This window comes from Diplotaxodon limnothrissa, linkage group LG17 (assembly GCF_057381915.1).
Source record: "Diplotaxodon limnothrissa isolate DT_005_m linkage group LG17, D_limnothrissa_male_GT1.1, whole genome shotgun sequence".
Lineage (NCBI taxonomy): Eukaryota > Metazoa > Chordata > Actinopteri > Cichliformes > Cichlidae > Diplotaxodon > Diplotaxodon limnothrissa.
The window spans coordinates 40,943,179-40,956,403 of NC_140612.1; the positions used below are offsets into that span (position 1 = coordinate 40,943,179).

At 40.6% G+C, this 13,225-nt stretch overlaps 1 protein-coding gene across 1 annotated transcript; it reads right to left on the minus strand.

Annotated features, from left to right (window-relative positions):
- Positions 1 to 1,523: 1,523 nt before the first annotated feature.
- ptprc (protein tyrosine phosphatase receptor type C) lies at positions 1,524 to 13,024 on the minus strand. The gene is made up of 29 exons (XM_085375962.1): positions 12,752 to 13,024; positions 12,457 to 12,606; positions 12,239 to 12,250; positions 11,740 to 12,006; positions 11,393 to 11,632; positions 11,185 to 11,304; positions 10,894 to 11,025; positions 10,638 to 10,784; positions 9,996 to 10,133; positions 9,625 to 9,842; positions 9,453 to 9,513; positions 9,222 to 9,330; positions 8,973 to 9,010; positions 8,319 to 8,428; positions 8,026 to 8,116; positions 7,862 to 7,938; positions 7,737 to 7,773; positions 7,557 to 7,654; positions 7,274 to 7,399; positions 6,999 to 7,156; positions 6,592 to 6,727; positions 5,719 to 5,868; positions 5,336 to 5,426; positions 5,113 to 5,252; positions 4,815 to 4,946; positions 4,617 to 4,733; positions 4,347 to 4,510; positions 3,439 to 3,574; positions 1,524 to 2,923 (listed from the first exon to the last, which is right to left on the minus strand). The coding sequence occupies exons 1-29, from the start codon at positions 12,987 to 12,989 to the stop codon at positions 2,606 to 2,608; spliced, it is 3,951 nt and encodes a 1,316-aa protein (XP_085232088.1). The 5' UTR covers positions 12,990 to 13,024; the 3' UTR covers positions 1,524 to 2,605.
- Positions 13,025 to 13,225: the final 201 nt, after the last annotated feature.

Consider the following 13,225-nt stretch of genomic DNA (forward strand, 5'->3'; position numbering starts at 1 on the left):
CAGTGTAGCTATGAAAGCAGCTGCTTCTGGTATTTAATAGAAATGCATTAATGGGGGTTTGGGGGGGGATCCAGAAAGAAGTGAAAGTAAGTTTGCTGCTTCTGAGACATCAAGAAAATGATGTTCAATCGAGTGTGCACGGCTAAACTTAGCAATGACTGCAGGTCATCACTGAGTCCTACATTTACAGGAACAGCACGATCGCATGTATGCAGCGAGGTGTAACTGCAGCAGGAAACGAAGCATGTCGAGCACTGCAACAGAGAACATGTCCAAGCTGAACACCACAAAGTATTTGCAGACACTATTGATTGTGTAGTGCTGCTACGTGTCGGTGCTGTAGCACCTCTGAGATTTCATTCCTCACTAAAACTGACTGAGAGTCGCTGACAAACAGCTTCTACGTGTCCTTTATTACACTGTGTTGTGTTATTGTGTCTGCTGAATGCACACAAAAGAGTTTAGCTTGGAAACATGTTACTGTCCAGTGCACCGACTGTAACGTTTGAGTCCTTCGTAGTTTAACGTGGACGTCTGTGACTCCACAGCGTAAACAATCAACACTACGAAGCTGTTAAATCCTCTATGACTGTAAAGGTTTAGTTCGTTAGAGGATTTAAATTCTGGCATTTGCTGTGTTCACAAACCCTCACAGGGCCTCAGTCAGCTGTACAGGGCACAGATCTCACCCTTTTCTTTCTTTTCAAACATATTTGATTTTTTAAATTCGTAGGACAGACTTTTTATACTTTTGACTTCAGGTTAGGATGAATGTTTCTGAGATTCAAAGCAAGAAATGTTGCTTTTGATTCAAATAGAAGGAAACTGTCTGCTTTGTGTCTTGTGTGTCTTAAATTTTGTAACTGTTGGCCTTTGTCAAAGAAAAACATGATAAATTATTTACATGATCACAGTAAATGTGAATTTTCAAAAAAATAAAAGATAAATCTTCTGTTTTTTCTACATTTGGAGCAGCTGCCATTTTAATTTTCTTAAAATCAGAAACAACCTTCTTTACAGTTATATTGTTGCACACAAACAAACAGAAGCTGTCCAACCACAGCGAATTAGCAGTGGGAGTCACAACGTCCCCCCCACACGTGCTCGAGGATTAAAGTGCTGACATCTGTGCGAGTATTCACAAAGCTTCCAAAGGTACAAACAATAATCGAAACTGTAAAATCTTGATATTTCTCACATGGTCCCGTCAAAGTTGAGACTAAATCTCGATAAAACAAAAGTAAAGACATAAAAACTGCTTCTAAGGTGAGACTGAAAGAAGGACTTAAGAGAATTTTAAGCAGAGAGGAAACAGAATATTCATAGTTCATATTATTCACTTAAATCATATTTATCCATTTAAGCAAAGGAAGATCCAAAGCACAGGTTATGCAAGACAGCCAATAAAAACAAGCCCAGCGGTTCTCACACATTAAATAAATGTAAGCAAACTATAAATGTCAACAGTGAGCAAAGTTTCTACATTTTTAAGGCAGAATGAATAAATGGTAAATGGCCTGTATTTGTATAGCGCTGTACACACTCACACACTGGTGTGAATGAATAACATCCTATTTATTGAAATGAGATATTTCTATTTATGCGTTTTAAAGAGATTTAATTATATGACTGAGTCTATTTTTTGCACTGTCAGTTTTCTATTTTGTTTTCCCATCTTTTGAAACAATCACACACTTAGCAACGACTTTTGATGAAGCTCGAGGTTTTGGTTTCTGGCTCAGAGCCGCCCTGAGACGAGCTGAGACGTGTTATTAGTGTGTTCTCTCTGATCGGCCGCTCAGCCCTGAAACTAATATGTAGAAACAAAGACACGTGTATGATTTTAACCTCCTGAAGATTTGAGCTCGTTTTCACATTTTTCTATTCAAGGAAAGATCCAGAGTAAAATGTCATCAGGTAAATTTATTGCAAACGAAAAAGAAAACTGTTGACCCAGTCTGCTCCACCAGTACGTTACTGGTGTGACTCAAAGAAACTCAGCACAACCAAAAAATGTTGATTCAAATGTTGCTCCAACTTCATTAGTGGGAGAAATATACAACAGATACTTCAAACCTTTCAGTGTTCCTGTAGTAAGAAGCTGAGTGAGGAACATACTTATCTTTTAAAGATATGCTTAACAAAGCCGATGACAGTGAGCAAATACAACGCATAAATACAACTGTAATAAAAAACGCAGTGTGCCATAAAACACTGACTTTAACTAAATGTTCAAAAAATGCTTGTTACTATGTATAAATGAGGAAACAGAAGATGAACTAAATAACAGCGTAGAGGACAAAACAACTCGTCTGCTGTATATTTCAGATTTAGTTGTTAGACCCCTTTAAATATCCAGTAAAGGGTCCAGTTTGATGACAGCTGTGCTGGTAAACTTTGTGAAAAGAGAGAAATTACATTTGCATTCAGAAACATTTATAACTTAATTTAAATCAAACACTTTGGAAACTGACGTGAGATATTTGGTCAAATTCTTCCACAAATCTAAAAGTTTTACAACGTTTATACATTCATAAGGTAATTTAAAAAAGCATAAAACTGAAGCGCTTATTTCCATCAGTGGACACAGTCACGGCCGGCACCCTCACACCTCCACCGTGACAGTGGGACCGTTGCTGGTGTCGTCCAGCGGCGTGGTCTCCGTGGGTGGGGCCTCTTTCTCCGCCTCCTCTTTCTTCTCTTCTTTGTCAGGCACCAGAGGAGTGCTCTCTGCTGCCGCCTGCTGCTCGTTGCTGGTAGTGCTGGCTGGCTCCTCAGCCTTGCCTTCGTCTTTCTGCTCGGCCGCTTTCGTCTCGTTGACGATCTGCACCGAGTCGGCTGCAGAGGCCTGCACCGGTTTCACTTCCCCGTTTTGAACGGGGAACACGGCCTCCACGGCGTCATATATAAACTGGTATTGCTCCTGTTAGAAACACAGGAAACAAATATTGTTTCAGTGTGTTTCTTGTTAGAGTGAATCTTGCTTTCTTTGCTGTCTTACACACTTCCCTAAATAACCAGCAGGAAGAATCCCACGAACACAACACAAACACTGAACTGATACTACTAAACTCTGTGTGGACAAGCACGGATATCACAGTGCTTCATATCAGACTTCTACTGTCGCCACAAACTAGTCATTACAGTTTCCAGCTGCTGTAAAAGTTCACATAAGCCTGAACACACTGCTGAAAACAGGCAAAATGCAACAATGACTCAAGTTTACATCAACAGCAGGGAGAAAACAAATGGGCGTGGCTTTTTCATAGATTTGTTATCAAATAGAAGGCAGAAATGATCTTTATACTTGAGCTTACTTTTGTTTTTAAAACAGTAATATAAAATATACATTTCATAGTGAGCTAGAACAGGGAACTGGTGATGTGCAACGCTGATCTCTGGTTATAGAGTGTGAACGATTGTGTTCCTCTTTCTCACCAGGCTGGAGACCATGCGCTGTCTCTCTTTGCGCAGCGTTTTGACCACTTGGAAAACATCCACCAGCTTCTCGCTCTCAGCGTTGTCCAGCACGTTCCACAGGGCGCAGAAAACCCCCGAGCGGGACGAGCCGTCGCTGAGGAGCACACAAGTTACAAACAGGAGTTTATTAATTTATACATATCCATTTATGTATTAGACAGCTGTGGGCCTGTGAAGGACATCACATGAAAAGTGGATCTGTTGTCATAGGAAATAAAAATATAACTAATTAATCATCAAACAAAGGATTTCCTTAAAAGAATAATTGATGTTGGGTTAAATTCATGGGAATACTCAACTATTCCTGATCAGCTGACCTTTACTGTCTTTCACACTAACATAGATGCATTTTACTGTGTACACTCGGTAATCACACTTTGTGTGAGGTGTCTTTAGAGAGTGCTGTTGGGAGTGTTCACACTATTTTTATAACATATTCATGCCTGAAAGGAAATCAAATGCATGGTTTCCTTGAAATGAGGTGAGGCTGCAAAGCAGGGTGAGCTCATTTTCATCAAGATCCTTATCTAAAATTTGCAACGTAAATGATTGCTGCATTCATGCATGCTCTGTCAACTGTAGGGCTTGCACCAAAACATGTGGCAGCATCTGTATATGCGCAGAAATGCAGCTACGTAGCTGATTTCTCTGTTTAAAAGACATCCTGCTGCTTAGATTTTACCGAGCTCTTTATTTAAAAACACTGATCAAAGGGACACTAGTGTCCGCCCTGAAACCCAGCGAGATGGAGAAGTCGGCTGTTGCGACACATTTTACTGATCTGAACGCTGAGAACGATGACTCGTCCTCGCTGCGTGCTGCCCCGTTCTCATCTCGTCACTGAACTGTTCCCCGTGTGTTCTTACTCGCAGTGGACCACTATGGGGTTGTTCCTCTGTGATCTGCTGGTGCCGCAGTTTTGCTTGATGTCCTTGATCATGTCTGTGAGGTCTTTTGGTTTCTCCGGCACCTCCTCTTTGCTCGTCCACTTCAGGAACTGGAAATGGTTTATCTCCCGTCTGTCTTTCCTCTGTGGATAGAAGAGGACGAGAAGAGCACAGCTGGCTTACAAATGTCCGGTCTCATCAGTGGGCGAGGCTCGCTTACAGAGGCAGAGTAGGTGGCGGCTGTGTTACCTTGACGTGGCGGATCTGCATGGTGCGTCTGATGAAATTTGGCGAGTTGTCTGTGCTCGTCACCTCCACCTCAATCTCCCCAAAGCTCTTCTTCTCTTTGTCCCAGTAAATACAGTCCTGTTGAGCAGGAGAAAACAAGCATATTTACCACATGTACATTTAATGTGTATCACTATAAGTATGTTATATTGTATGTACCGCTGCTTCACTGCTGTCTGAAAGCATGACGACAGTATAAACTTTCTTCTGGTAAATCATCGACCAGAAGTCCCCCGTGGTGTCTGCCAGTGGGGTCTGCGCCACTATGAAGACACGGCAGCCCCAGTATCCCTGTGTGGGAGACAAACACATCGAGTCCAAACATAGAAGATGAGACATTTCGTTATCTGGTGCAACAGGAAAGAAGGTGACAGGAAGCAGTTTGTCACAGTTTGACATCGGCTGGTATTTTTAGTAGTTTACATAGAAACGGGTTCATAAATAGGCTGAACGTTACCGTGATGTGCGAGGCGTTGATGTATTGAGTGGAGTCTTCATCCTCTTCATCTGAAGAATCTTCCTCCTCATCGTCTTCGTCAGGGTCACTGTCCTGACTTCGTCCTTCATCCAGCTTCAGGAGCACGCGGTTGAAGTCATCTGCAGGTTTGATATGAAAGAAGTGGAACTGAGCAGATGTAATCTTACATGCGAGCACACGCATGCATGCAAAGCAAACTCACAGGGGATGACCGACGAAGAACGATTCTTCTTCTTGTTTTCTTCGGTCATTCCTGTGTTGAGCGTCCTCCAGTTTTTAAAGGTGGGGAGTCTCTGCAAGATCATTTTGTCTATTAAAACTTTGCTTCCATCCAATCCATCGTGCAGGATGTGATGGAGAAGAGGACGACAGGCACACTTGATGATATTTTTAGATTTCAGACGTTTGTGCTACATCAATGTTTTAGGGTCATTTACATTATTCTGTCAGAGCTCAGTCAGACACTCTTTACGTGAGTTCTCTGTGACTCACTCAGCGACTTAAACACGATCAAAGCTGCATTTTCGGTCCCTCGCACTGCTTTTCTGTAGTTTACAGCTATAAAAGTGATAAGATATGGCGTACCTCAAACTCCTCCTCCATGAGCGTGGGCTCGTCGTCTAAGTTTTTCTCTTTGAGCGTGTTCATTGTGCTGTGCAGCTCAGACAGGCTGATCTCTGTCTCTCCAAACTGGTTGTGCTCCAGCAGGGCCTGGTGAATCAGGATGTACTGGGCCTGTGTGCACACAAATGCACTCATGTTAATGCACAAGAGACAAACCTCGAATGTGCCGCAGCATTTATATCTCATTTACCCTCATTTATTTAATACAGGATTTTAAAAAATGAAGCTTTGTTTATGTGCAGTGTAGTCAGTGTATGTACATCTAACACGCGGTGTTCCTCACATACATTTCTTTACACAGTAGGTGAAATATAAAGGTGAATGAGTCTATAATACGAACATGCAGACTAAAGAACAGGACCACATGTACACACTGGGGCTGACTGACACAGAGCTGCAGATGTAGGTGAAGAAAAAGAGGGCGGGGCCAAACACAAAGAGGAGAAACAAAAAAAAAAAAAAAACAGGAAGCAAAACCGGAACAAGACAGGAGATAATAACACCGAGGAAGACAGGAAATGACAGAAAGAGTACGGTGTACATGTTTAAAATACAACTTTTTATAAACATAACATTTTTAAAAATATATTAAAAAATATACATAATATATACAACTGTACATATTTAAGTTTAGCTGATTTAACTAATTGTTAATCTTTGTCATATATCCTTCCATCTGTTGTTCTGTCTGTCTGTAGATGCAGATAAGGTGATTCACTTTCCTGAGAATTGGCATCAAATTCGTTGTATTTACAAGTATTCTTCTGATTTACACACACACACACACACACACACACACACACACACACACACACACACACACACACACTTTACCTCGACTTGGACCATGAGGCATCTCTGTCTGCGGAGTCTGACCACGTAACCGTAGATGTCCACTCTGCCCTCTGACTCCAGACCTTCCATCATGGCATCGATGCCAATGTAGGTTCCTGTCCTGCCGACCCCCGCGCTGCACGAGAAAGAAGTATCACCTATGAGTGCCGTTGTCTTATTTAACCTGATGTACAATGACGCACTTTAGATCTCAATTAACAGCTCGTGTTTTAATCTGAATTAAACTAAGAGGCGGTGATCTGAAGAAGTAGGTGTGGCTACAAATAGACGTCCATCCAGTCAGACTTTGCCTAATATCAGCCTACAGATGTACTGACATGGCTGATGGAACAAAGTGAAACAAACTTGTTAACCTGAGCCGAGCGTAGAGTGTGACCTCTTCATACCTGCAGTGAACAACGATCGGCCCACTGAAGAAATTCTTGAAGGCGTTGACGCGCCGCCTCAGTTTCAGGAGGAGGTGTGGCTCTCCAGGGACTCCGTGGTCGGGCCAACTCATGAACTGGATGTGGGTCACCTCCCTCTCTGAGTTCTTCTCTCTCTTCTGCAGGTGCAGTTATTGAGATAAATGTGCATGCTGAGCAACACTTCTACACAGATATGATTACAGACATTAAACACTTTTACAGTTTTGTCGGTTCAACATGTGACGGAGGCTTACGTTTGTCAGGCTGAGACGGCGGATGGTGTAATCTGGGTAGTGGTCCTCTGAGTTCAGCTTCACAATAAACTCCTCATAAAGCTCAGTCTCTCGGTCAGGAGACGGCCAGTACTGAGCACATTTGACCTGTGAAACGATGTGAGAGGAGAGAAGCTGACTGTCGCTCAGTGAGGAAGGAGAACGGAGCAAACAATACGAAGGTCTAACTAAATCAGATAAGAAGATTCTCAAAGAAAGGATATTTCTCTGTGACTCATTTTAAAAACTTTAAACACGATCTTACCCTGTTTCCCTCCTCACATCGTGTTACCATGACGATAATTGAGGACTGCTGTTCCCAGATCATCCTCCAGAAGTCATTTATAGTTTCTTCCTTTGGTCCTGCAGCGAGAACACCGTAGATAAGCATCATACATCACAGTCATTCAGTGCAGCTGTGTGAAGAACGGCAGCGTGACTTTACCTTGAGCTGCGATGTACTTTTTGGACTCTTTGAATCCCTGCAGGAAGAACAGGAGTGATGTTTGACTGTTTTATCGAACAGATGTCATGAACTTTATGTTGAACAAGCTGAACATTTTTACATACGTCAACGAAGCTGGCGTTGATGTAGTCGCATCCTGGCTCTCCATTTCCTGTGGTTAGCTGGACACGGTTATAATCATCTAGTTCAAGACAAAAAATAAAATAAAATAAATGATGACAGTCTTCACAGTGACTCTCAGTGATTTTGATAACATTGATCAGCTCACAGGGCAGAATGTCCACGTAGCGGTTCTTGATAGAATTGCAGGACTTCTTTGCCTCTTTCACCGTGTATCTTGAGAAAATTCTTGGGATGCTCTGCAAGCAAATATAAACTGTGTTATTTACAGACAAGACCCAGCACCCATTCACACTCTTTCATCTCTGTACTAGGCCAAGAACAACAAGCCTTTGTGTTTTTATATTGACTCCCTCACAGCCTGTTGTAAGCGAGGGAATAAAAAATGGTAATAATAATAATTAAAATAAAACCCGAGAAAAAGCTGATAAATGAATTTACCTGAAACTCAGCCAGGAAAAGTCTCCCCTCATCAGCGAGCTTCCTCTTGTAGGTTTCCAGCAGGACCTCTGCTGCGATCGGCTCAACAAGCAACAGGTTTTCTTCATCATCTACAACAAGCAGTCAGAAAAGCAGAGATTATTACAAATAAACATAATTATATCCAACCACTGATTGTTATCCATATGTGTTTCATACAATATTAGCAAGCAAATATCAAGGAAAAGGCTTTAGTTATTTCATGTTGTGATCATGGATCTTACACATGAGTGACTTTAGGCATTTTCTTACTATGGCTGTGCCTGGCCTACGCAACAACCATGTGTTGATCTTTACCTCTTGGCATTGTTCATGTGCACTGTATGGTCAGCATCATTCAAAATCACAGTGAATTTCATTACCAAAAAAAGGAAGGTATTTCACATGCTATGCTTCTGTCTCTGTTATCATCTTCATCCTAAATGTAACATCTTTCCTTTTACTCAGCAGACATGGTTGAGATACAGGCTCCTAAAGGTTTTATTGAGTCCTGCTGCTGTATATAAACGTACTTTATAAACAGTGTGGAATATCAGCACATTTAATATCCTTTAATTATTATCAGTATGTGAACAGAGGGAAAAAATAAAATGACAATAAAAAAGCTCAACTCACTTGTTGTTGAAATAAGATGAATATTTTCACCCAGGTCACTGTGAAGAAGTTAGAAAAGACAAAGATTTTGAGTCGTATTCAGCATCTACATAAATAGTGCGATAACATTATAAAATCGAAATGAAAAGGCAACATGAATTTGCAATTTGCAATAAATTTTGCAATTTATATATAAAGATGTGTAAACAATACAAAAAAAGAGGGCTGATTTCAGAAAAAGTAAATGATCAAAAGCAAAAGTTTCCTTACTGGGACTGTCTGCGTTTTAAAATGTAGATCTTATAGATGACAAAAAGCAGAGCCACAGACGTGAGGATGATGAGGAAGACCAGAAACCCAATAACAGCTTTGTCGTTGTCTGTGAAATAATATTAAAAATTACATTTACATGAAAGACAACATTTGTAGAAACATGTGTGCTTAAAATGAGACGAAGCATTTATGTCAGTAAACTGTATCATTAATGAAAACAGGACGTACACAAAGTGCTGATTTCACTTATTTGAGGGATGCTCTCATAGTGTCCGTTGTGAGCCGTCACCTTTAAAGACAAAATGTCAGTTCACTGTGAATTACAACATTCAGGAGTCTAAAATAATATTTATAAGCATAATATCTTCTTATTAAACCAAAAATGTTGGATTTAACAAACCTTCACTTTGTAGCTCGTAGAGTAGCTCAGATCTTTGAATTCGACTTCATATTTTGTACCTTCTAGCTCCTTCTTTGTCACTTCCTTATCATCAGCTGTATTTAGACGTATTATATATTTTCCCTCAGGTCCGTTGAATGTAGAGGGTCTGTGCCAGCTCACTTTGATCGTATTATGTTCGTGAACGTGTAATTTCAGCTCAGTGACTGCAGCAGGTGCTGTAAGAGAAATTTAAAGGAAGCCATATTTAAAGTAAAAAACTGACAGACCTGCGACCCTTTGCTGCGTTTCCTTCCTGTTTATCTTCACTGCTCAAATATCCAGTGAGAAATAAATTCTAACATTATGTAATAAAAAGTTTGATTACTTACTTCCAACCTTAGTTTGCAGTTTAACTTCACCCCCAGTGGAAACTTGAATCTCGTTGTATTTGGCTCGGACTCGACAGGTATAATAGGTAAATGGATTTAATCCAGTAATAACACACGTTCTTCCATCAGGACCTGTAACTGTAACATAATTTCCATGAACCATGTGAAGTGTTATAGATTTAAATCAACATCATCATGTTAAGAAACTGTAAATGACAAATGTCAGGTTAAAGTTTCACAAACACATCAGCTGGTAGTTCTGTCAGCTGATCCATAAACTGGCACAAACCTGTTTCACTTACAGTCTGTTCCTGCTGACATGAAGCACTGATGCTACAAGCTTCTCATAGAAACTACGTACATGTCAGAAAACCAACAGACTGACAAACTGTTTGTTGCTTTTTATAAAGACAATTACATTTCAAACATCAGATGTTACCTTCAAACAGCTCAAAGCTTCTCATCATTTCTTCTGTGTGAAAAAGTGAACTCGACTCTGATGTTTCAGCGTTTATTCTGTTTTATATTTGCTATTTATTTTAATAACTGTATTTATTCACACCCAGTCAGAGGTTTGGTTTTTCACCTGCAGTCAAAGCATCATGAACATAAACACATAACAGGAGAAGCCGTCTCACTCACCTTTACCTGTCTGACCATCACAAATGCAGTCATAAGAAAGCTTATGAAGGCGGGGAAGGACCTGTTGACAGTTCTTACTGGTTGTTCTCCAGCTGAGCTCAATGGAAGTACTGGTTAAATCCTCCTTTATGTTGGTTATTGTAAGATCTGTTGGAACAAAGTAAACATCAGTAACAGTGAACAGCGTTTCCTTTGCTTCAAACTGTGTGAGAATAAAAGCTTTTATTTTGATGAGCTAAAGGAAATATAAACTCACCACAATCAACCCTGACGTGGACAGATGGAGTCGTCTTATTTATGCTGATGCTGTTCTGTAAGATCAGACCAGCACAGCTGTAGTCTGTGAACGGCTCCAGCTCAGACAGTTTCACATCAGCTTTGTTATTTTCTGAGGAGACACAAAGATGACGTCATTGTTGCTCCTCAGTGTGTGAACATTCATCCTTTGGGTTTAGATTCAAACGTGAACACATTCAAAGAAATAAATCTGAACAGGTTCACAGAGAGCACAGAGCTCGTGTCTCTAACTCGTAAAGTTTCCACTTACCTGAACAGGTGTAACTAACTGAGAGGTTTTTACACTTTGGTAAATCAGGTAATGTTGTGGTAATTTCTGCAGGAAGTCCAGTGGGTTTAATCTGCTGTATTTCACTGGAATTTAAGAAATCTGTGGAAAAAATGAATGAAGACAAACATGATTAAATGAGGTGTAAATGTTTGAATCTCAGAGCAGACGTGGACTCGTTCGTACGTACCAACACTGATGCTTTTGGTGAAGTTAAAGGAAGAGCCTCTGCACTCTCCTGGAGTAAAGGTTACAGTCAAATCTGAGCAAATGTCCTCGTTAGCAGGTCTGACACAGAAAGTCTTCTCATCATTTCTACATCGTACAACTGAACGGTTATTTGGTGTTGATATTGAAGAGCTGATGTCCCAGTCACTTCCATAACAAACATATCCGGGGATGCAGCTGGTTTCAGTAACGTCTCTTTCACCTGAATTAAACAAGTGATGCACAAATGTGTCAGTTTATAAAAGATTCATCTGTTAAGTTAAAAGAAGATGGATGTAAAACACAAATATATGAATTAATTGAACTCACTCATTGGATCTGTTCTAAATTTATTTTCCGTAGAGCGACAGAATATTTCTTTTCCAGTATCATTAATAAATGAAACATTAAGACTGTAATCAGTGCACGGCTTCAGGTGTCCAGTTTTCCCCACTGGGATTTGATTCAACTGATCAGCTTGGATTATCTTTCCAGTCTGTGGTCGGCCTTCTTCAGAAACAGTCAGTGTGTAGTTACCACGGGGGTTTATTTCAATCTGCAAGCCAGACGTGTTGTTGTTTGTGACATTGTAAGAACCTGCAAAATGTTTGTCAGTAAGAATCAGTCAGTTACACTTTTTATCTCAGATAGTTTCTTCATTCTGATGTTGACCGTGATCAACATCATGGTGAAGATGAAAATACATTTTCTATAATCAGTGTAAAAATACTTTCATTGTGATTCAGAGTAAATTTAGAGAGAAATGCTGAGCAGCAACAACAGTGTTTGAAAACATTCAATAAAACTGATCTTTTAAACTGATACTCACACTGTGGAGAGGCTGAGAGGACACATTTCAATGAGATCAGAAAAGAAGAAAACAAATCATTAGTATATGATTATAATTATGCAATGAAAGTACCAGAAACACCTCAGAGCACCTTACAGCTGCTGGTACCTCAGAGGTGTTGGTGATCTCTGTCTGTACACTATATGTGAATTCAACAATCGTATCAGTCCTGCATGATAAAAACAGAAACGTCCAACCTTTGGTCGTAGCTGCCACTGTGGTGGAGGGTGGAGTGACTGGAGGTGAGGTCTGGGTGTGAGAGCTGTTTGCCTGAGAGGCTGGTTGGATGCTGGATGTATTGGATGTGGGTGAGGTCTCTTTCGAGGTGATTGGAGGAGCAGTGCTTGCTGTTGGAGAGCATGCTTGGAGTCAGCTTTAGGCAGAAAAACCTAATGACAGCAGTCTTACCTGATATGCTGTTTAACATTTTAGGACTTTGACTTGTAAAAATAATAACTAATGCAAAACCTGAGCTGAGGCTGAATACATTACCAGATATAGTAGTTGAACTGGATTCTGGAAATGAAGAGTTTGATTGGGTGGAGGTGTTATTTGGCAAACTAACTGAAGAGCTGGAGGTGGTTGGGATGACTGTGATTGTGGAAGCAGGTGCTGTGGAAGTAGGTGCTGTGACCGTGGAAGGATTCACAGTGAGTGGAGGTGAGGTGGCGACTGACTGGTTTATTACAGGATCTGCACCCGTGCTTGGAGGTGAGGAGGCGACCAACATGTGTGTTACAGGATTTGTGGTCGTGCTTGGAGGTGAGGAGGCTGAAACATTTTCAATCCCAGAAAAAGAAGTAAGTATGACATCATGATGGTATTTTCATCAGCTGTGAAACGTGCTTCATGTACAGTTTTCCCTCCTCTCAGTATCAATATGCTACTTTTATATCTTTCCCCTCATTTACACCTACATATCTTTTCATGTTTGGGTAAAGGTGGATTTAATGTCACTGTGAATGT